The sequence below is a fragment of the Rhinolophus sinicus genome, linkage group LG05, assembly GCF_036562045.2.
Source record: "Rhinolophus sinicus isolate RSC01 linkage group LG05, ASM3656204v1, whole genome shotgun sequence".
Classification (NCBI taxonomy): Eukaryota; Metazoa; Chordata; class Mammalia; order Chiroptera; family Rhinolophidae; genus Rhinolophus; species Rhinolophus sinicus.
Window position 1 is genome coordinate 175,114,087 of NC_133755.1, and position 24,614 is coordinate 175,138,700.

The 24,614-nt window shown below is 42.1% G+C and overlaps 1 protein-coding gene across 9 annotated transcripts in view; it reads left to right on the plus strand.

Moving 5' to 3' along the window:
- Positions 1–315: 315 nt before the first annotated feature.
- ARID1B (AT-rich interaction domain 1B) overlaps positions 316–24,614 on the plus strand; it is a 397,542-nt gene continuing 373,243 nt past the window's right edge. For 3 of the 9 annotated variants that reach the window (XM_074333740.1, XM_074333746.1, XM_074333747.1), the window contains exon 1: positions 431–2,094. In XM_074333740.1, the coding sequence (XP_074189841.1) occupies positions 556–2,094 (1,539 nt within the window). In that variant the 5' untranslated portion in view covers positions 431–555. Of the gene's footprint in view, positions 2,095–24,614 lie in introns of all 9 variants that reach the window. The other 6 variants (XM_074333744.1, XM_074333741.1, XM_074333742.1 and 3 more) reach the window with 4 other exon arrangements.

Sequence of the window (24,614 nt, forward strand, 5' to 3'; positions counted from 1 at the left end):
CTCCCTCTCATGCCATGCTGGGCCCAATAGGCTCAACCAGTCGTGTATTTACCCATATCCGGGTTAGAGAGGAAAAGAGAAAAGTTTCATTTAAACCTGAACTCAAAACTTTCACCATGAAATCACACAGCGGGAACAGGCCCAGACCGTAAGGCGTGACTCCCGGTTCGGCTCCGGCGGGGCCTGTGGAGGGGGAGGGGGCTCACTCGATCCCCGTCGGGGCGTGTGGATGCGCACAGGAGGGGCCGCGGACTAAAAAGTGGGTTTTATTGTCTCCCCCCGCCCCCCGCCCGGCCTCGCCACGCCGCGGCGATCATGGCCGCGCGGGCAACAGCGGCAGCGGCGGCGCGGGCGCGGGCGGGCAGCGGCGAGCGGCGGGCGCCCCCCGGGCCGCGGCCGGCGCCCGGGGCCCGGGACCTGGAGACGGGGGCGCGCGGCGCGGCGGCGGCGGCACCCGGACCCACGCTGGGGGGCGGCGGCGGCGGCGGTGGCGGCGGCGGCGGCAGGCTGGACAGTGGGGACCACCACCCCCCGCACCCCCGTCACGAACTGGACATGGCCCATAACTCGAGCGCGGCGGCCGCTGCCGCCAGCACTAACAGCGCCAAGAGCGGCGGATCCGAGGCGGCTCTCAAGGAGGGTGGAAGCGCCGCCGCGCTGTCCTCCTCCTCCTCCGCGGCGTCCTCCTCTTCCTCCTCGTCGGGCCCGAGCTCGGCCATGGAGACGGGGCTGCTCCCCAACCACAAACTGAAAACCGTTGGCGAAGCCCCCTCCGCACCGCCCCACCAGCAGCACCACCAGCACCACCATGCCCACCACCAGCACCACCATGCCCACCACCTCCACCACCACCACCACGCATTACAGCAGCAGCTAAACCAGTTCCAGCAGCAGCAGCAGCAACAGCAGCAGCAGCAGCAGCAACAGCAGCAGCAGCAACATCCCATTTCCAACAACAGCAGCCTCGGCAACGCGGGCGGCGGCGCGGCTCAGCCCGGTCCCGACATGGAGCAGCCGCAACATGGAGGCGCCAAGGACAGTGCCGCGGGCAGCCAGGCCGACCCCCCTGGCCAGCCTCTGCTGAGCAAGCCGGGCGACGAGGACGACGCACCGCCCAAGATGGGGGAGCCGGCGTGCGGCCGGTACGAGCACCCGGGCCTGGGCACCCTGGGCGCGCAGCAGCCGCCGGTGGCCGTGCCCGGGGTCGGCGGCGGCGGCCCCGCAGCCGTCTCGGAGTTTAATAATTACTATGGCAGCGCTGCCCCTGCTAGCGGCGGCCCCGGCGGCCGCGCTGGGCCTTGCTTTGATCAACATGGCGGACAACAAAGCCCCGGGATGGGGATGATGCACTCCGCCTCAGCCGCCGCCGGAGCCCCCAACAGCATGGACCCCCTGCAGAACTCCCACGAAGGGTACCCCAACAGCCAGTACAACCATTATCCGGGCTACAGCCGGCCCGGCGCGGGCGGCGGCGGCGGCGGCGGCGGCGGCGGAGGAGGAGGAGGCAGCGGAGGAGGAGGAGGAGGAGGAGGAGGAGGAGCGGGAGCGGGAGCGGGAGCTGTGGCGGCGGCGGCCGCGGCGGCGGCAGCAGCAGCAGCAGCAGGAGGCGGCGGCGGCGGCGGCTATGGGGGCTCGTCCTCGGGGTACGGGGTGCTGAGCCCCCCCCGGCAGCAGGGCGGCGGCATGATGATGGGCCCCGGGGGCGGCGGGGCCGCCAGCCTCAGCAAGGCGGCCGCCGGCGCGGCGGCGGGGGGCTTCCAGCGCTTCGCCGGGCAGAACCAGCACCCGTCGGGGGCCACCCCGACCCTCAACCAGCTGCTCACCTCGCCCAGCCCCATGATGAGGAGCTACGGCGGCAGCTACCCCGACTACAGCAGCCCCAGCGCGCCGCCGCCGCCGCCGTCGCAGCCCCAGTCCCAGGCGGCGGCGGCGGGGGCGGCGGCGGGCGGCCAGCAGGCGGCCGCGGGCATGGGCTTGGGCAAGGACATGGGCGCCCAGTACGCCGCCGCCAGCCCGGCCTGGGCGGCCGCGCAACAAAGGAGCCACCCGGCGATGAGTCCCGGCACCCCCGGTCCCACCATGGGCAGATCCCAGGTAACCCCCGCGCCGGCCGGGCCTGCTTCCGCCGCGGCCTCGGCGCGCGCCGCGAGCCCTAGTTTCTTTCTTTCCGCGTACTTTTCCTGCGTCTTCTGCCGGGGGAGGTGGGGGTGAGGCGCCCAAAGCCATTTTAAGTGGCGGACGCCTCCCTCAGAGGCTGGGGAGCGCACGGTGGTCGAGTGCGCGGCCCGGGGGCCTGGCGAGGAGGGGGTCTGGCCGAGGGCCGGGCCGGGCGCTGGCACTGCCGGCGGCCGAGCACCCCGCCTCGCCACCCCGCCCCAGGCCCGAGCCGCGCGTGCCGGAGTCGGGGACTGCGCCGCCAGCCAGCCGTGTGGGCGCTGGGGACGGTCCGGCGGCTTTTGTAACCAGACCGGCGCTCCGGCCACTACGGTCTGGGCAGGAATATTAACCTCGTCTTCTCGGTTAGCGCCAACAATAAGCATTAACTGGGAAAAGAACGAGGAACTTTGTCCTACCTCCAGCCACACCACGTTCCCTTTTGGCTTCCAAGGTGAAGGCAGGAAAAATAGGTTAGCTTTGTGGTAACCGAGTGTGGGTTTCGTAGTTATGCCCAGCCGTTCAGAGATAATTCGATGCGGGCTTTGAGTTGGAATATTTACTAGCAAAAATAATACCCAAGTGTACAACGATGTGAGGCGAAATATTCTAAAATATATCGATTCATTCCTAAGAAGAGCCAGGAAATCCATTATTTGGCTTACGGGCTGCTTGGAAGGAGTCACCTTCAACAGCTAGGCTATGTTAAAGGAACACAGTCCGGTTACGTTGAACTTATTTTGATCATGGATTTGGCATACATTTTATTCAGCAAGTCCAGGAAAATAGCAGGTCAGTGAAAATTGATCATTTTGGATAGGATTTATAAGGATTTTCTTTAATTTGCTGTCACCCGAGTCCCGCAGCGTTATTAGGAAGTGTCCTGCACTCTTGCCGCTTCTTGCTCGTAGGCTGAGCCTAAAGACTGACTTGATCTCCTTTGCAAGGTTTGGAATTTGAATTGTGGAGGTAAACTGGCTGTAATAGTCTCCAGACAGCTGCCTCTGAGTTGACATCTAATCTGCCATCTGATTGGCTCCCCTCTCACCATTGGGCATTTAGCACTGCTGATGTAAATAGTGCTGAGCAGTACAGTCACAAAATTCTTGCCACAAATAATAACTGAGCTCTATTACAAGCAGATGTAAGGTTGAATGTTATTTAAAGCTTAAATTATTGTGAATCATATTTATTAGTAAGATAATTAAATACATGAAAACGTTACACTGATGTCCAGTATTCGGCATTGACAAAATTCAGATCTTTGATAATTCTAACATGGACATTGCATGTGTCACAGCCCTTAATTGTAGAGTGAGGATATGGCAGTTAGAAGATAATTAAAGGATTTTTACCAATTTTGGGGTTTGTTAAGCTTTTATAAAAATACCTTTTATAGATAAACTATAAAAAATTTGAATTATGTCATCATAGTTTATTATAAATTTAAAAGTTATACTATTAAAAATTTCAAGATTCTGTTATACAACAATACCTTTCAGTGAAATTTAATTAGCTTTATAACAAGATTAAAGCTGTATTTCTAGTAATTTGTTTTTAACAATTCTGACCATTTTGTTTATGGATGAGATGTTTTAGTTAGAATTGACATTATATTTAAAAAACATGAAGAGAAAACTATATAATGTTTGCAGACAACAATTAGTTAAAAGGAAAAAATGGATAGTCTTGTGAAATACTGAAAGTCATTTTATGTTTGCTTCTGATTTGGAGAATACAGAAATGCCCCAAGAACCTTTTTTCCCCCTTGGTTATTTTGTTAGATTAGCTAATGTGAGAGCCTTATTTGAACTGTTTACACAATGAATTAGGGAAACTATATTACATTCAAGTTATATTGGGTGTGTTTCTTCCAAATAATTTGTTTTTCATAGACATCTTCATGCTGTGAAAGGTTTTATATTTTTAATCTGTTTGAAAGGACTAACAATGTTTGTAATGTATTTTTCTACTCAGCTCATTTATTTAGGAAGGTGTATTTTAATAATAATCATATCTTAGAGGAAAGACTTGTCTGAGTCAGTGAAGGACTGAATTTAACAGATAATCATGTGACTCCCAGGCTGAGGACGTTTGTGTCCACTGCTTTCAAATCTTTAGTTAGTGGAGTTTTACTTTTAATGATAATATATATTTTCCTATTATTGATAGAAAATTTGCGATTTCAATTTTTATTTTTGATTCTCACAAGTAAAAACATACAGAAACCTTATGTAAATAAATCCATGTAATTAATTATAAAACGATTTGCTTTGTCAGCTTGCTTTTAAAGGGACAGTTTAGAATTCACATCTTTGTAAACTAGAAATGAAAGGATGACAGAGGCAGATGTAGGTCCATGTTACTTTAGAGTATTATTTCTTAATGGTACCAATCATTTTAAGCATTTTGTTTTCTTGGAATGAGTGAATCCATTATGTCCTCAGTGTGACCCTTGGGAATAGCTTTTTTATTTTTGAGGGGAAAGAAAAATGATAGGCATATGACCTAGATTCACAGATTTCTTTTAGGTACCTTACCGTATAACATGTGGAATGTGTATTCTTTACATTTTTTCTTTTTGAAGCGTTAGTGTTATTTAGTATTTGTTATGGTAATTGTACTAAGAAACAGTCATTTGTACAAAATATTAAATTACTTCATAACTATAGGTCATAAAATCCTATTAAATCACGTTGTTAAATAATGAAATTTTTGTGTGGCTTTTAACACATTTAGTTTCATTTTTGATATTAGGAAATGGTTTATATTGGGTGGCCAATGTTTTTGTAATTAGGAACAAATACATATATGCATGTATTGTAAGGGGAGGGTCTTTTTGAAAAGTGAAATAAGCCATTTTATGATACAGTTTTGCATTTTTTTGAGATAAAGTGTTCAGATATAATGGTTTCAAAAGGAATACCGAAGTCTACTCATATAACTAATATTTTATAATGTCCACATTTATGCTGAATTCTGTTAATGCTATTTTAACTTTAGCTTTATAGACTATAATACAATAATTAAAAAAGAACCTTATTTACCATTAAAAGAAAAGTGATTAGCTGGCTTACAAAGCAGGAAGTTAAAGACTGATTCCTGGTTACCTTAAAATTTGTATAAGATACATTATAGCATAACATGGACTTCCGACTTCCCCTCCCAGTGAAATCTTACCCTATCTGATATTTTAAATCTCATAAAGAAATTTTTGTAGTCTAAATTTATATATTTGCCGAGGTATGGCTGGCTGGCTGCTCTGTCGTCAGAAGATGTGGAATTGGCCAACTGTGGTTCATAGAAAAGGCCTATCATTTAAACAACAAAGAAAATATAACAAAAATGTCTACAATTTTCTGTTTTCCTAGGTTATCTGGCATGAAATTATGCATGGTTTAAAACTGTTTTCATTGGAGATCCTGATTTCTGTGTACTTTTGACAGTTTTCTTTTTTTAATGGTGACTGCTCTCTAACACAGCTATCACTTAAATTTACATGTATATTAACACGGAATCAATAAGTATATTCCAGGGAAAAACATATTCTTACCTTGGGTCTATAATGAGGAAACTTAATCTCTCTTTTCTTTGGTTTTGATCTATATTTAGGAATGAATTTTTGGGAAAGCTTTTTTTAATACTTGTTCCATTTTTCCCAGTGTCACAGTATCGGAAGTGTGTACCTACTCTCTAACTATTGTGTTCCTTCATTAGAATTGAGAGAATAATGTCTTCACTTTCATATAAAAATACCATTAATCTGGTTTGAGGACCGCTTTTAAAAATGTAGGAAATGTAGGGGAAAACCTAATATAAACTCATTTGGTAATTTTATTAGACACAGACACATTTTTAAAAAGATAGGTGTAATAGAATGGGGTTGAGTTTTCAGTTCTATTTCTTACTAATGAACTTTATTACTTTGTAGTTTAGGGCAGGGTGTATCTAAAAATGTGACTTCTGATGTAATAGGAATATACTTATTTCCCTAGGATAAATACCAATATGACAGGCAAACCGAAAAGATTATCATTTCATTTATTTAACCCTGTCCTCTCCTTGGAAGAGAGTGGTTTGATTAAAATTTGTTGGAGTTTGTGAAATTTTGCTACTTACTGGAAGACTGATTTGGAGATGTAAATTTTGGCATAGGAAACTGTATTAGCTTTTTGCCCACTGTCCTAAATGACAGGGGCTTTTCTCACCACACTAGACTGACACTGATCAGTTAATGGATCTGTGTGCTTTGATCCGTCCGTATTTGTGGAAAAGGAACTAATACTCAACTTGTGTCACTTTCATTTTGAACTGTGTGTAGATTTGTAAATTCGAGGCGAATATTTTGTGTTTGAAAGAATTGTTGTGTGTTACTTAAAGCAACTGATTTATGGAGGCCCAAAATGAATATTAATAAACTCATTCCACTATTTTTTTTTTTGCGGTATTTAGATTTTGAAAATGGATGTTACAAAATGTTTATGACATTTTACAATGCTGTTTATACTTAAGGGCCCACATCCATGTCATAGGCCTTTTTGGAATGGGGTAGTTTTCATGCTCATGCCTTTTCAGGAGATTTGTGCAGATTCTCTGGATATGTAAACTAGAGCCACACTTGCTGTATATGCATGCGAGACGCGGAGTAATCCCAAATCCTGGTTCCCTGTGGTGTGGGGGAGAAGTACCAGGCAAAACTAATCGTTCACCAAGGATCTGTTTATATATCATACATGTAGATCTGTTATACAATATTGCTTTTTCCAGTTTGGAGGCTATTTATTTATAAAAGACTAAGTGGCCCCTTTTGGCTTAATTGGATGATTGAATGAATTAATTTTGATCTAAAAACTTGGTATACTTTAGTGACTTTTTCTTTTAGAAATTTCATAGAAAACGATTTAGGTGTCATTAAATCCACTTATTTTGCCTTATGCTAAAATCAGAATGAATGGCATTGTTGATATACATATTCTATAGTATTACTTATAGTATACATATATCAACTTTTCTGTATATACTATAACTTAACAATTCACGTTGAGTGACTGAGTGAATTTATCAAAGTGAAAATATGTGTTTCCCCAGTAAGTTTTCAGTAAACATTTTCAGTCTAACTTGGAGTAATTCTAAGAAACCTATTTCCTTAGATTTACTTATTTGAATAGGCTCCAGTAGGTAGTTTTCAAACTCACTTCTGAATGGATCAATGCCACAAATATTACAAGCCTGCTGAGTTTGACAGATGAACTAATGATGAAATTAATTTATTGCTAGGAAAAAGACTAAAGCCCTAAAATCTTAAGCATATCTGTTTTAGCAATAGATATTCTTAGGTAGATGGCAGCAGAATCTGGATGTCATAGCAAGCCAGTCTTTTAGTATTGAACTAGATTTGGTCTCTGCTAACCATCCTCCATAGGAGCTACTTCTCAGTGTCTCGTTTGGGCCTTGATGAAAGATGAAACTTGAGAACCACACAAGCAGTCATTCCTTATTAGGTGTCTCTGGATGGGGAAGCCATATTTGATGAAATCCAGAAGAAAATCCTAGACTACATATATAAAGAAACTATGTATGTATTTTTTTATTGTGGTAAATATACATAACATAAAATTTACCATTTTAACCATTTTTTGGTGTACAGTTCAGTGGCATTAAGTACATTCACATTGTTGTGCAGCCATCACTCCATCTATTTCTAGAACTTTTTCATCTTCCCAAACTGAAGTAAAAATATTTATTTTTTCTTCTTTTCCTTCATGTCAAACTTAAAAATTGTTAGGTATTAATGTGTGTTGTAAGCAAAATAATCTTATTTTTATAACCATTACTCTTGCCACTTCATAGTTTATTAGTAAATTCCTCCTCCAAGATTATGGTGGTTTTTGTTTATTTGTTTTTAGTCTATTACTTCCTCCCAATTCTAACATTGGAGTAATCCACCCAGCTTCTGTCTATTTGGAAATGTGTGTTGTGTAGGTTAGTTGTTTCATTGTCAGTTCTGTCATTAAAAGTTTAAAAGTAACTTTTTGAAGCCTTTCTGCTTAAAGGTTTGGGGTACTTTGTTGAGAGAAACCTGGGACTTTGTTAGACAATAAGGAATGGAAATGAACTGTTCTCATGATCATTTTTCTCTTATTTCTCTCATCTTTTGCATTTTAGCCTCTTTTTAGAATTATTGGTTTTATCTTCCTACTATAATGAAAATCATTTACAATGACAATAATTTTTTTCAATTTGCGTTTTAAGTTCTGGGGCATCATCCCACCACCCCAACCCAGAGCAAACAACCAATCCACGTGATGCTGAGTTCTTTTTCATAGTGTTCTGAGTGCCAAATTTTGTGCTTTCCCCCCTCATGTCTTTAATTTGTAGTCCTCTGCAAAACTGCAAAAATTCTTAGTATGTGGGAAAATTCCTAAATGAAGATGATTGGCCTTGTGATTATATTTTAGAGGCAGCTGCAAAGGGATACTTCTTAGTATCTTAATCTTTCTTATGAACAGGCTTTTTTCGTGTGTAAAATCTTGGAATTGTGTTTTAGCTGCTACTGATGCTATTCTGTATAGTTGCATCTTTACATGATCGTTTACATACTTTAATGCTGGATTCCACAGAGGGCACAGAGAAGATGAACTGTGATTTAAGAACTTCTACTGGGCAGCAACAGTTATTTAAGGTGTAAACAGCATTTATGTATGCTGTGAGGTGTGTTAGATACATATCTACTCCTAATGACCAATGGCAAATATTTATTGAGCACCCATTTTCTTAATCAGCCTTGTGCCAGACACAGACGCCAGCCAGGATTTGGGGATTGCTGCTGCTCTTGTATGCAGTTCAGGCAGAGGGATACTGCCAACGCCTGCTCCCACTATGCCTAGGCATGGTATTTTGACATTGTTGACTTAGGACTGGCTCATTTAAACAAAAATGCAAATACATATAGCAACCATGTGGGTCAGCTGTCTGTTGGCCTGCTTTGTTTTGGGTGGGGGAGTGGATTTTGGCAAAATAAATCATTGTAGATTGTTGTGATATAGCTGATATGAGATAGTGACTCTTTTTCCATTTCTGCCAATCAGTTACTGGCTTTGTGCCAGAGCAAAATATAGATCCACTACAGAGAATAATAACTAAAAGAAGGGAAATACAATCACTTTGGAATTTATATAGTGTGGTCCTTTTTCCTCTTCTCAGTTTGCTACATTTCTTGGGCTCTTGGAAAAAAAGTTAAAAACAGTCTGCTCAGATTTAGGAAGATACTTAGATTGCTGGAGTATTTTTGGTAACTGTTTAGATAATGTATGTTGGCTGAAGAGTAAATTCAGCTACTGCTTCTGGGTCCTGAAATAAACCTTTCAGAAAGCGAGGCATTGATGATTAGTGGAGGCTGTTCCAGATTCTTAGTATCTCCTGTTCCTTTTTGTGATGAGCATCTTAGAAATTCAAGCACTGACCATGCTTCATAGCCTTATTTTGAAATGATTGATAATTATAAACTTTGTCTAGAATTTGGTATCTAATTTCTGAAATTTCAAGAAGCAAAATTTAAGATTCAGTGACCATACGTGTATATAAAGCTATAAACCCTTTTTAGTATCCTTTAAATTTTCTGCTTCTAGTTTGTATTTTTTATAATAAATTCACTTTACGCAATGAATTATAAATGACCTTGGAAACAGAAATGTAAAACATTGCTACTGTACTGCTGAGCAAGTATCTTTCTGAAAAAGCAGACATATTTCTAAGGGAACTGGTATGTTTGTTATATATTAGTTTATTCTGTTAGTATTATGAGGAGTTAGGAGAGAATACAAATCTATTACAAGGCATCTTGATGTGATGGAAAGATCTGGGGTTGGGATTGGTCAGATCTATATTCATTTATAGACGTCAGCACCCATTTTCTCTGAGATGGGTTAGGGGCTCAGTTTCCTTATCTGGAGCATTGCCTGCTGGGCAGGGTTGTTGCTGAGGTCATAGCTGTAAATCCTGTGGCCTCTGTACTGGCCCGTCTTCTTTCCCCAGCTCCCTTCCCACTGGTGTAGTGAGGGGGACATGGGTTCTTGTTCTCTACCTGGCTCTGCCCCACGTCAGGGTGTGGGTGAGGACAAGTCCCTGCCTCCATCAATCAGGTGACCCCTAGTCCCTCCCAGCTGCAAAATTCTCTGCTGCTTTGAATTTTTTAAAAAATAGTGCCTCATTAGCTATGCACCACTGAACAGCTTATTAAACTATACTGGCTCCCAGACATGTTCAGTGAATATAAACTGAGACCTGTGCAAATACACAGACTTCGTGAATTCCACTGTAATTTCCCTCACAAAATGTAGTTTTGTGCTGATTGGGACTCTTGTAAACAGTTCCATGACTTGGCTTTGGTTTACCAATAGAGCCTGTGATGCACTGATGTCATTGGAACAAGATGCTGCCCCATTTACTATTCCATCCTTAATATTAATTAGTAAATTGTGTTCTCTGGCCAAGAATCATTCCTTTCTTACACTTAGACCTTTCCACTTTGATGATCTGCAAAAAAATAGACTGGCTTTTAGGGAAAGTACTTTTTGCAAAGGGACAAAGTTTCAAAAATTTGAAACTGGGCCTTTTTGGAATTCTGGATGGTGGACTTGTCGTCTCTCATTAGTTAAGTAACTTGCTTCTGTATCTGCTTCACTTCACTGCATGTGTGATTCATATTTGGTGCTTTAGAAAGATCATAATTTACTGGGGCTGCTCTCAAATACTCAGAACAGGGAATGTCAAATTTGAGAATGCCAAAGGCATGTCTCAAATATATAGAGAAGAACAATTTTTTTTTTTTACATTTTTATACTGAGATTTATAAAAAAGTATCAGGGACAATATTTAATTCTATTATGAACAAATTCTTACTGAGTACCATTTGGTGCATAAGATACAAAGCAAATATAACATATGATCCATAATTTTCCTTGGTGAATTATCATAGGCTCCTGTGTTTAAGTAAGTGGAAATTAAAATGAATGGCTGCATTATAGTTCTGCAGTTCTATACAGAAAGATTATCCCCCTCAAAGTGCATCATCTAACTCTGAAGAGTAATGTATTCAAACTGAAAATTTCCTGATGAGTGTATTATACATTTCCAGTGTCAGTTTCAAGGAAATCTGTTCAGTCGGTGTTTCACTGTATTATGTGGAAGGCCAGTGTACTTGGAGATTGTTCTTAGGTGCTATGACATTGATGAGAAATTGATCTTAATTTGGATTTTGTTTTGGGTATCCTATGGTGATTTTTCTGCTAAAGAAATTACTTTGTAGTATCATTAGCATGAAGAAATCAAAATTCAGCTCATTTACTTTCACCATATTGATCAGACTTCTGTATGCCATGGCTTTGTGACTGTAGATTTGTGTCGTCGTAACGAGAGCTGGGGCGTCAGACAGATGTTTGTGGAGAGCCTCCTGTGTGGCTGGTACTGTGTTGGTTGACGGGTCCCTCTGACTAGGGCCTGGACCTTGACAAGTTGATAACGCAGTGACTAAGAACAAGTGAACACAAGATTGTGAGAACAGTTTAGGTGGGAAAAGTTTTGATGTTAGAGGGACATCTCACAGAGACTAGATTGGGGTGGGGGTAGGAGTAGGAAGGCTCTGTGCAAATCAGCTCTAGTCAGCGAGCCCTGACTAGCAGAATTTCAAGTGAAGAGGCGTGGGGCTGGAAGCAGATAAGGGCAAGAACCAAAGGTGTGCAGGTTAGGAACCTGGAAGATGGGACATTTACCACCTGTGTGGCCTCAGGCGAGTTACTTCACCTCTCTGAGGTTTGTAGTTCCCTCATTTCTAAAGGGGTGGGAAAGAGTACTTGACTTACGCAATTATTGTGAGAGGTAACTTTATAAACTACTAGTACACTACAGTACACTGGCAAGGAAACTGACGTTTTCATGCGGTAACAAAGGACTGTACTTTCTCATGGATCAGAAATTAAAATGATTTAGTTGTGGTTCTGTATTAGTTGATTTAACAGCCTATTAGTCTTCCCTCTCAGAGTAAATAGGTTAATACTTGAAGCTTATTTCTAATCTAGATGTTTCAGGTTTTGTTGCCTGATGTGTCTACCTTGCCGAGTGTTTAGGAAAAGTAAGTTATGGAGCAACTGATCACATTTTGATCACATTTCTAAAATGTCTCTTGCAGTTTTCCAATATTTTTACAGCCATTTTTTTTTTTTTAACTGGTAAGGAAAAATAAATTCTAAAGATCGATAATTGGAACATTGAATTTCACCGCCATCAACAAACATTTAGTGCCTTTGGTGTAGGGGCACTGTACCAGAGAGAAAGATATCCAGAGAATATTGGTGAATTGTTAAGCCTTGTGTTGGCATAGTTTATTGGAGAGGCATGCTCTTAGATTGCTGAGTGAATATTGTTGATTAAATACATAAGATAGTTTGTGGGATATTTTTATTTGACTTACTGTCCCATTTAATTAGAAATATGGATTGAGTAACTCTGGCCTCAAAAACAATCTAAATTTTGAGCTGAAGGAAATTGGTGGTAGGCAGACAACTTTCAAATTGGTGAAGTGGATCTTTGCTTCTAATAATTTTCTTCATATATTAAACATGTAGCTCATTATTTTAACTGTTGAAAGTTTTAAACATTGTAGTCACATTTGTTATGATTTTGCTGTGTTCAAAAATCTTCCCTTTCCCTCGTCTTAGTGCCAACTCCCTTTAATTTCATTTGGCTGACTAGAGAAAACACTCAGGCCGGTGCCAGGCTCACAGCAGCCAGAGCTGGGCTTTGTCACACTCCTGGTTTCTCGTCTGGTATCCGTTCCGTGTGGCAAGACTTTGTCCCTCCTCCACCACTGAGATGTTTGTCAGGAGTGTGAGTGCTTGCAAGTAGTAGTGTTTTACTTTTATTCTGTAATTAATTTAATTAGTGAAGATAGGTTGCAGAAAGCAATTTTGTGTTTTGTCTTTGATTGTGCATTAAGCTCCTATAATTTTCCATATCACCGTATTATTAATGAGGAGAGAGAAGTATGGAGGAAGAAGGTGAATTTTATTTAAGGCAGTTGTATGTATTCAGATAACATAAAGGAATGTTGCTGTTTTAGTCTCAGTACCCTTTCCTGGTCTAAGTAGTTTCATGGTTCATTGAAAAACTAATACAAAGACGTTGTAATCAGCTGTTAAGATACTTGAGCCAACTGATTGTCAATATGTTGACGTTTTATTCTCAGTGCATCTAGAAATTTCATATAAATGTGTTTTATGAAGAGGGAGGTGTACCAGCATGGCTAACCCAGTCAGGCTGAAATCTGGATTTGATTTGCGTATGTGGTGTTTTTTAGGGGACTCTCAAAGTTTCACACATGAAATAGACTAGGTAGTGTGTGCGGCGTCACATGATCAAAATATTTCCCCCTTGCTGCTGCCAGAAGTTGTCTATTGCGTCTCAACAATCTTACTTGTTGGGCATCATGCCAAGATGTTGAAGACAACCCCTTACGTGAGCTGTTCCATTCTTAACCTCTTTGACTGAAGTGCCGTGACCTTCACATATGTAGATTAGCCATGTGCTCTGTGAATTGAAACTTGCTGCCTCAGGAAGAAAGGGTTTTTCTTTTTTTTTTTTTAATTCCACTGGGAATTTGACAGCCATTCATCCCTGACCTGGGCAGAGGTAATGCAAGGAAATTGGATTCCAATGGAACGCGGACAGATAACACAGGGAGGCAGGCAAGCTTTCTGCCTTGTTGAGGTTGAATATTCCGGCTGTGGATAATGTGCTGATGTGAAGGATATGAAAAACGCAGCACAGAGAGAGAGAAATGTAGGCGTTTTGGAACGATGTCCTAAGAAGGACATTGTTAATGTGGGCATTTCTAATTAGCTTTGACTCTACTGTTTCTCTTCCTTTCCAACCTAAATTTTTGAAATCTTTTTTGAATTTTTGTTTATTTTTTAATACCTGAGAGTTAACTAATTTTAATATTGTGGGCAAGCATGGGCTTAAGTACATTTAATTTAGATGAGCCTTTCAAAAGTAGAAGTCGCTGGCAAGTTGGAGAGATGACTGGTACCACCTGTACCTGGAAGAGTCAGCATGTTTCTTGTCTTCGCCCTATTAAATTTTCAGATGAACTTACACTTAACAGAGATAGCTTTACTCATGTGAGCTTTCTTACTCAGTTTTATAGTGATTAACAAAAGTGATTATCCAATAGTGAGTTTTTGGATTTTTATTAGACAAAACCAGTTTTTAAAGAATATTAAGCTTTGCTTTGTTGGTAAACATACTTGAAATTAAAATTCAGCATAAATAATAGACATGACACTTGATTTGGTTGATATGACAGTATTCAGAAGAAAAGTTCCCTATAAGAATAATGGTCTGAAGTGGTACTCCAACTAGTTTCTTAACAAAAGGAGGGGATGGTTCGGGCAGTCAGTAGTTGATGGGTGCTTTTGTGTGCCTTTCAGAGCTGAGCCTTTCCTGGGTACTTAGAGCTTGTGAAATGTGATGGCTCAGAGCGTCTGGTATGGGCTCTGTGGGAGGTCTGGAGATACCTGCTCTTTCTGTGGGGTGCAGAGGAGGGCGTCTGTGTGGGAGGAGGCTGAATGGAAACAGTAGACCAAGAGGGAAGGGAAATTATTCCTTGACTTGAGGAAGACATTTCTTTTCCATATGAGGACCACCACCACCACTACCACCAGCAAATGGGAAAAGTGGTCATGAGCATGCAGCCGGTGGGGACTTGCACGGATTCCTGTTAACATGGCAGACATAAGGCGTGGCAGACGGTGATGCATTGATGGCAGGACTAACATCTTCCCAGCATCTGGATGTACAATGGGGAAGACAGAGCAACAAGTTGGCCCCCAGAATGAGATTAATGCAAGTGTGGAGGTGAGGGGGGTGGCCCTCACCTGAGCAGACAGAGTAATGTTGCAGTTGGAGGAGGAACAAGGCAGGTATGTGCTTAGGGTCACACTGGACAAGAGCACACAGGCCCTCCTGGGAGAGCGGCCAGCTGGGTCCAGATGAGGCTGGAGAAATGTTAAGGTGCTAGTCAGTCCGGAGCCAAACTTCGAGTGATTTTTTTCTTTTAAAGGGTGGCCTGTAAAAGACTTACGTGGGGGCAGATGAGATTGGCCTCTCGTTCTAGTCAGGAGTGATTGGTAAAACTCTTACAAACACATTGCTTTCCATGTTTGGCCCCTCAAAGAAATGCAGGTTCAGAGAAAGAGTTTTAGAAAAGCCCTAAATAATAGTGATATAATAAAAGCGATAGCCGTAATAATAACACCTGTTATTGAGCACCTACTATGTGTGCCAGGCACATTGCATGTATTTTTTTAAGGGTATGTCATTATTTTAATTAAATTTTTTATTGAGGTAACACTGGTTAGTAACATTATATAAATTTCAGGTATACAACATTATAATTTGATATCTGTGTACTGCTCACCACCAAACGTCTGGTTTCCATTTGTTACCGTATATTTGACCCACTTTACCCATTTTGCCCCCCTCCCAGGGCCCTTCCCCTCTGGTAAATACTATTCTGTTGTTTGTATCTATGAGGTTGTTTTTGTTTGTTAGTTTGTTCCTTTTTGTTTCATATTCCGTATGTTGTTGAAGTGATATGGTTTTTATCCTTTTCTGTCTGACTTATTTCACTTAGCATAATACTCTCAAAATTCAGTTGTTGCAAATGGCAATATTTCATCTTTTTTTTTGGTTTTGTTTTTAAAGATTTTATTGGGGAAGGGGAACAGGACTTTATTGGGGAACAGTGTGTACTTCAGGACTTTTTTCCAAGTTGTTGTCCTTTCAATCTTAGTTGTGGAGGGCGCAGCTCAGCTCTAGGTCCAGTTGCCATTTCTAGTTGCAGGGGGCGCTGCCCACCATCCCTTGCGGGAGTCGAACTGGCAACCTTGTGGTTGAGAGCCCGCGCTCCAACCAACTGAGCCATCCGGGAGCTCAGCGGGAGCTCAGCTCAAGGTGCTGTGTTCAATTTTAGTTGCAGGGGGTGCTGCCCATCGTCCCTTGTGGGACTCGAGGAGTTGAACTGGCAACCTTGTGGTTGAGAGCCCGTGCTCCACTCCAACCAACTGAGCCATCCAGGAGGCAGCTCAGCTCAAGGTGCCATGTTCAGTCTTAGTTGCAGGGGGCAGAGCCCACCATCCCTTGTGGGACTTGAGGAATTGAACTGGCAACCTTGTAGTTGAATGCCTACTGGCCCACGTGGGAATCGAACCGGCAGCCTTCGGAGTTAGGAGCATGGAGCTCTAACCGCCTGAGCCACCAGGCCGGCCCAATATTTCATCTTTTTTAATGACTGAGTAGTATTCCATTATATATGCATATATGTGTGTATATATGTGTGTGTGTGTATGTGTGTATGTGTATACATTATATATGTATATATATGTGTATATATATGTGTGTATGTGTATATATATGGGTGTGTCACACACACACACCCATATATATACACACACACACCCATATATATACACATATGTGTATATATATTATGCGTCACACACACACACACACACCAGGGGTGCCAAAAAACGTATACACGTTTTAAGAGACGTTATCTGTGTATTAGTTTTCGAAGTTAATTCTGTAGCAATGTGTAGTATGACATTTGCTCAAAAGATGGTGTTAATCAAATGAGTGCTAGTATCATTCATTGTATTACAATTTTAATACAGATTTTTCCTTTCTTAAAATGTATATACATTTTTTTGGCTGTGTGTGTGTGTGTGTGTGTGTGTGTGTGTGTGACATTTCCTTCATCCAATCATCTATGGACAGTTAGGTTGTTTCCATATCTTGGCTATTGTAAATAATGCTGCTGTGAATATAGGGGTGCATATATCTTTTCGAGATAGTGTTTTATAGTCATTAGATAAATACCCATAAGAGGAATTGCTGAATCATATGGTAGTTCTGTTCTTAATTTTTTAACATTTTCTGTGTGACGTTTGTTCGACTGTAGTTGAATGATATTTCCAGGCCGCTGACTGCAGCGTTCGACTTTATCCCACGAGCTCAGTGTTCCAGAAAGGAAGTTTAGGAAAGCAGATGTACATTTTTCTATATTTTTGTGTTTTTCAAGAATGAATAACAATTGGAAATTTTTATACTTTAATCATTTATTTTAATAAAACGTAGCATCTTAACTGTATTTACTTAAAATATAAATACTGTAGTAATTATTTTCTGTAGATTTTTGACACATTTTGGAGAACAAACTTGAAATCAATTAATGCAGTGAAAAGGTTAAGGATCCTTCATATTTTGCACAGCGGCTGCACCAATTTACGGTCCCACCAACCGTGCACCAGGGTTCTCTTTTGTCCACGTCCTCTCCTGCACTTGTCATTTGTATCTTTGGTAACAGCCATTCTGAGAGGTGTGAGTGGTAGCTCATTGTGGTTTTGCTTTGCATTTCACTACTAATTAGTGATGTTGAACGTTTTTTCATATACATTGCACATGTTAATTGCGATCCTTTCAACAGTCTTGCAAGGCAGTCTCCCTATCTTATAGAAGAACTGGTAGAATTAAGAATTTTCTTCCATACCCAGGTTTGTCCGATGCAAAAGCCCATGTTCTGTGTCTCCTACTAAAGGAGTGGTTCTCAAGCCTGGTTACACGTTAGAGTCGCCCAGGCAGGAAGACAAGGTCCCCAAGGCCCTCCTCTCAGGGACTCGGGCACGGTCAGGCTGTGGATGGCCTGTACACCCACCTTTCTGCCTCCTGCAGAAATCAGCGATGAGCTAGAGGTAACATTGCAATAGACAGACTGGTTATTGTTAAGACACGTAAAATTGCATTCTCATAGTTGAGGGGATTTTAGTGTATTTTGGCTTTATAGTCATACCAGACAACGAGGAGAAGATCTGTGCTCCAAGGGCACGGAGGTGGCTATTGGATTTTTCTCACAGTGTCACTGAACACTCATTTACACCGACCTGTTAGGGGAGTCTCTGCCCCGCCATCTGGGTCGTTGGTTTGAGTTGAGTCATGAAGGGAGGCTGTGAAATAGTCTGTTGAAGGAGCATAGATTCTCTTCTGTTTGGGGTGAAGTGTGGCTGTGACTGAAGTTTCTGGGTTGGGGAGAGGATGGGCTAGCATCTACAAAAGTGTCCAGCACATAGTATGTGCTTAATAGTTTGGGATGAGAAAATGGATGAATGGACTGGACAATGTCTCACGGTCACTTGGTGTTACGAGTCCAGAAATGGTAAGTCCAAAAAGTATGAAGAGAGAACAAGTGACAATTAGGGATTAGAAGATTGGAGAGAGTGGAGAATATAGGCAGCTGGAAGAGATCATTTTAAAGTAAGAAACCAACAAAATAAAATTCAATGTTCATTATATCCCCAGAGTGAACTACTGTGGTGGTGAAAGTTGTAAGACAAACCCCCAAATTAACATGTCTTGAAATAATCAAGATGTTAATGTATCGTTAAAAGAAGAAATGTGAAAGCTGAAGTCCTCTAATTCTTTGGCCAGGTTGTGTCATGATGTATTGTCATGACTATTTCTGTCTTTGCTGTTGCCACATGACCATTCTGGAGCCAGGTTCAGTGGTGTTGGGAAGGTACCACAGTGGGAAGCCCCATTTTGCTTTCTTGCTTTACTACCCCGAGGAACGTGGCTGGCCGGGCTGAAGGATGTTGGGATGGGCCCTGAGACCCTTTTAGTGGTCTTCTCCCAATTATGTCTAACGGTAAGGTACAATCCTGGGAAATTTCCCTTTTATGACCCAAATTATTCCTCTTTTAAAATTTGTCAAAAACCAAATCTCACAGCTTTGAAAAAAAATAAGTCAGTTTGGCTCATAAGCTTGTGGTAGACAAGCGATGTAAGTTACGTTCCACTTCACCAGTACTGCAGGAGTGTTTGAGCAGTGGGATTGCTCACAGTGCTGGCTTTCTGTGTATTTCTTTCCTGGGTTTTCAACTTGTGTTTTCCTCACCTCCTGCTTGCTCCTAAATCTGAGGCCAAGAATGTTTCCAAATGACATAGCTCCATACGCTGTTTTTAGCTTAGAATTAAATGAAGGCTTTCCTCTCTTGTTTCCTATTTTATAAAAATATTTGATTTTGCTTTATTAAGTAATAATCACTACCGGAGTAATCATGGATTTATCGTTTCTGAAGTTAACGCTGAATGCATGTTAGCCATCTCAGGCAAATGAATTAACAGTGTTTTTAAGAATGCTCAGGAAGAAAAAAACAAAACTGGTAATTTTTTTTTTTTTAAAGGCCGTTGCTGTATGTCACAGGAAAGTTATTTTCTGTAAGAACGGACCTTTAATTGTGTTTGGTTCTTTAAACTTATGAAGGGAATGAGCATCTTTGGTGTCTTATCAGTCACATTTTAGTCTTGTTCATTGTGACACAAGGTGTCTTTTGCCTAGAAAGCTAAGACCTCTCTGCCTGTGTTAGTCCTTTCAGAGAATGTCTGTAGTAACGTATCATTCATCCAGTGCTAAGATTTTCCACGGTGCAATCGTAACATTCTGAAACAGTGCTGAAAGCCCTAAGAAAATAACTGGCACAATGCTCATGAACTTAACTGTGGCGGAGAAGAATAAAGCCATTCCCTCCCTTTTCAAGTACAGATGATAGTTATTTGATTCTCCGTGGTAACTTTCCTTTTTGCCACATTATAAATACAACGCAGAGAAGTTAGCTGAGCAGCTATGGGGCAGCAGGTTAGAAGCGAGGGGCTCAAAGAGGCAGACAGGTGAGATGCCGCAAGTTCTGCCAAGCCCTAGGGAGGAAACGAGCTGCGCTGGCCAGTGCCTCATGACCTTGGGAGGGAATCGGGTGAAAAGCAAGCCAAGCCATACATGTCCTGGTGTCTTGAGAGCCTTGGATACCAATCTGTAGGAGAAACAATGAGTATAGCACTACCGGGACATTTTGAGGGAAACCTTGCATACCCCCAGCAGATCCTGGGAAAGAAGAGTGGGTTGGGGGTGGGTGGGAAACCTAAGCTGATTGCCAACAATTCATTGCTAGATACTGTGTTTCTTTATGTATATACTTGACTCCTTCAAGGAAGAGCTATTGACATCTATTCAGCACCTACTGTGTGGTGGATACAACGAATAAAACCCAGCCCCTGCTTTCATAAGGGTTACCTTCCAGTGAGATTTAATTCCAGAGGTAACAGAACCACCCATCTGCAAAGGGGTGGTACCTGTTATAGTAGGATAACAGCACGGGGGAATTCAAAATAATTGAACACTTTTAAATATTGGTTATTTAGTAATGAGGCGTAGATGAATATGTAATAAAGATCAATTTATAAAGGTACTATCACTTATTTCTGTAATCTTTCAAATCAGTGCTCAGCATGCTCCTCTTGTGTCACAGGACAGACACCAAATGTGGCATTTTCACTGTCAGTGATTGCAAGGACAAATGACAACCCTAGTGCTGCCTTTGTTTCCTCCCATCTGAGAGGGGACGGGGTGCAGGCAGTCTGGGTGTCACCACAGGGAGAAGGCATGTGGCACTGTAACTTTTTGAAGGTGTTCTGTTGCTTTTTAATCATTGTGTATATTTAGTAATAGGCATGTTCGGTTGGAGATGTGTTCCAAACAGCTAAATGGAGCTGCTCGTGGGCAGATAGGAAGTGGGGATCTGGAGAAGAGGAGGGTGATTTGGGCCCAGTATGTAAGTGTGTGTTCTCAGCATGAGGTATCAGTGGAGAGTGGGGTTCATGAGTTTGCCTTTGGGAGCATGTGTGTGGAGAAGAGAGGGGTGCTGGGTTTTTGGGAGAACCAACATTTAAGGAGTGAAAAAGGAGCCAGCCAAAGAGCCAGAAAAGGAGATGGAAAATGTAGGAGAGTTCCACAGAAGCCACGGAGGACAGAGGGTTCTGGAAGACACATGCACAGCTGTGAGCACTGAGGAGAGGCCAGGTAAGTGGGAGCACAGCTTGGTTACTTGGTCATTGACGACCTTGGGCAGAGCACTCAGGAAGGAGGTACGCTGCTGAGGAGTGAGTGGGGAACGAGAAAGGCTTTGAGATGTTTGGAAGCAGACGGGTTTTTTTGTTTAAAGAGTTTTTTAATTTAAGGGAAGGGGGTAGAGAACTCACGTTTGCTGTGCGCCTTGTTTGTGCCCAGGTGCTGTGCTAAGTGCTCCCTCAAATGTCAGTTGGCTGTTTTTCTTCTCCCATTGGACCAGGGGCTGCTCGGGTGACACGGAAGGGCCTTTCTCTTCTTGCCTCCCAATGCCTGATGCAGTGTCTGTCGTGTGGCAGGACACGGTGCTTGCCCATGAGGGACCGCACGTGTTATAGGAGTTCTCTGATTTAATCCTTGTAACATTCCTGTGTGTCTGGTTTCGCTGTCCCCGTTTGATAGATTCTAAGGACACGTAGGATGAGAGGGGCAGGCACTGTTTTGACCAAGGCCAGTAAGCGATGGCCCCAGGAGTCCACCTCATTGACATTAACTCCAAAGCCCGTGCTGCCTTTTTTCTTTGTTAAGGGTGTAGGTTATCCCAGTAGATTTGTAGGCTGAGAGGAAGGAGCCGCATTTTTATAAAGATTCGTTACACTATTTGCAGAAAATAAGTTTTGTAATATGTCAGACTACCAGCGACTTTGGGTGCTCTTGATATCTTTGGTACACTGGGTGGTGAACACGAGGTAGTGAGTTAGCTGGGCTGAGGGAGACGTCTTTGAATGTCTGGAGAGACTTCTTAAAACAGATGATTGCATTTGGGGAATTAGCTTGGGTTATTGCCACTCTGTGCCAAAAATCTTAGGCTGAGGCGGTAGTCAGCAGGAGTAAAAGTTGTTACATTTCCTCATTATCCCCTCCAAAAACTTGTGTTTGAGAGCTGGCGTTCAGGATTGGCCACTAAAAACTTGGCAATTCTGTAACAGTTTGCTTTGTTATAAGTTATTCTTTGATGTTAAAATTGTTAATTTAATACAGGTATGTTTCTACTGTCTGTTTACAATGAAACCATACTTTAAATTACAACTCACATACACATTCCCTTTCACGCGTTGCAAATTATAGGTCAGATCCCCTGATGGTGCCTGGAATCTCAAAGGGAAATCACTTGTTTTTGTATTGTACTGAAATCTTTCATATTGAATAATTAGTAATATAACACACTTTATTGACCAGTTACTGGGGGTTACTGTGCTAAGGACCATCATTTCATTATCTATGGACTGTTATTGTACCCATTGTTCAAATGAGTAAACAAAGGCTCGGTCTAGACACACCTAAGACACTTATCTCGGAAGTGGCATAGGCACAAGATGATCCCAGGCATTCTCACTCCATTGCCTCCTCAGACACTGTGTTGTATTTCCTCTCTGCAGGGACTGGCGTGAGGAGAGGTAGGCCAGCGGACCGCATTTATATTGTGGGAACTGTCACAATAGCATTTTTTTTTATTGCTTGCATTCACATCATTTGATATTCTATGAGGGTTTTCGAAAAGTTGATGAAGAAAGATACCCACTTCCCACTGAGGGCATTTCATTTGGTTAGAAAGAGAGAAAATATAATCCTCCAAGAAGCCACGTAGTGGGTGGTATGACCCCCTACCCAGCAGGTGACACTAAAGGGGAGGCATTACCTTCTTCCCAGTGTCCTAGGAGACATGGTTCTAAGGTGTCCACTAGGACCCCCTTTTCTCCGTGGCAGAGATTTTAATAGTACATGTTCGTTCTGCGCCAACAGTTAGGAAGCAGATTTGAACTACAGTGTATTTGTGTGTGTGTGTGTGTGTGTGTGTGTGTGTTTTAATGAGAATGTGAAGCTTATCTTTATACTTGGTTTAGTGTTCATTATAGTTCCCCCTTCCTAAAGCGAAAACTCAGCATTAGGACACATAATATGACTTAAAGGTCCCTTTGCAGCAGAAAGCCTTTTGAGCGTTACATGTGCCCTTTAGAGCTGCTCTGTCTAGTATGGTAGCCACTGGCCACATGTGGCGATTAAAACTAAGTAAAATTAAGTAAAATTGAAACTTCAGTCCTGCAGTGTACTAGCCACATCTTAAGTGCTTTTAGCACTTATAAAAAAAAGTACAAATGTAGCACAGAAGAGAACGTCCCATCAGTGTAGAAAGTTTTATTGGACAGTGCTGCTCCAGAGACTAGTTGCATCTTGTGAGATTTAAAACGATTTCAACATACAATTACTATGCAGTGCTCTCAGTGAGTAGAGAACATGAGCTACTTAAATTTTGGAAGGCTGTAAATAATATAGCATCTTGAATAATCATGACGTTTGAAACTGTGTTTCTGTACAAATGTTTGTGGTGATCCAAAATTAAAATGATTGAAAACACCAATAAAACAACCATACTGTAAGAAATTCTTTCTTTCTGTTTAATGGCCATGTTCTGTCCAGGCTCCAGCCATGTCTTCTGAGGATAGTAGGAACAGGGAGGGCATCTGTGTTGTCCACTTTTTTTTAATAGGAGGGGAAATGTGGCAGCAATTTGGAACCAAGCATGTGGAAGTCTGTTTTACTTGATTTTGTTTCGTACCCACTGAAAATAAATGTATGACTGGTTAGTGTTTTCTTCTGCAGCATTTGAAGGAAAGCACTTGATTTCTATCTGTGTCATAGTTTGAACTTTAACCAGTGGCCTGGTAGTTGGATGGAATAGGTTATGCATTTTGCTGTGGAAAAAAATCGAATTGCTTTCTCAAGGTTGACTAAAATGTTCTAACTCTTCATGGCAAATGAGGCGTGAAACAAATTGTCAAAAGGATGGAGACAAAATTATTACAGTACTGAATGTTTAACTGGCTGGTGATGTTCTGCCAAAGGTGTGAGCCGAGCAGATAAATGTGTAAACGGCACCTTTCTCCTCTTCTCCGACCCGATTTTTCACAGCGTGTCTTCACTAGAGGACCTAAATCTATGTCAGAGACATCACAGCCACCCTGAAAGTGTTAGATTATAGTGTTGGGATGAAGAATAATTAAGAATTACTATAGGCTATGGATTAGAAGAAATAAACTTTCTGTTTGCAAACATTTTACTTCACATCATTAAATGAAGCAAAAATAAATTTTTAGTGTTTCTGAAAGCTTGATTATGTGTAAAGTATGTCAGTGTTTCTTTATGCCGATATACTTCTCTATTCATTCACTATGTGTCATTCTTTTCTGAATAATACACCCCTTTTAGGATTTAGGATTTGATTGTTTGCATAATACTACTTGAACTGACAGATAATGAAGTCTTTAAATCATGGACTTTTTTTTACTTTTAGAATATCAAAAGTCAATTTAAGGAATGGTCAGAGGTTTACTAGGTGGCACTTGATAGTTCTGACTACTCTGCCTTCTCTTTTCACGTTGCAGCTTCTCTTCAGGTTCTCAGAATTTATTGAGAAATAACAACTAGAAGGTTACAGCTCTTCTAGCCCACT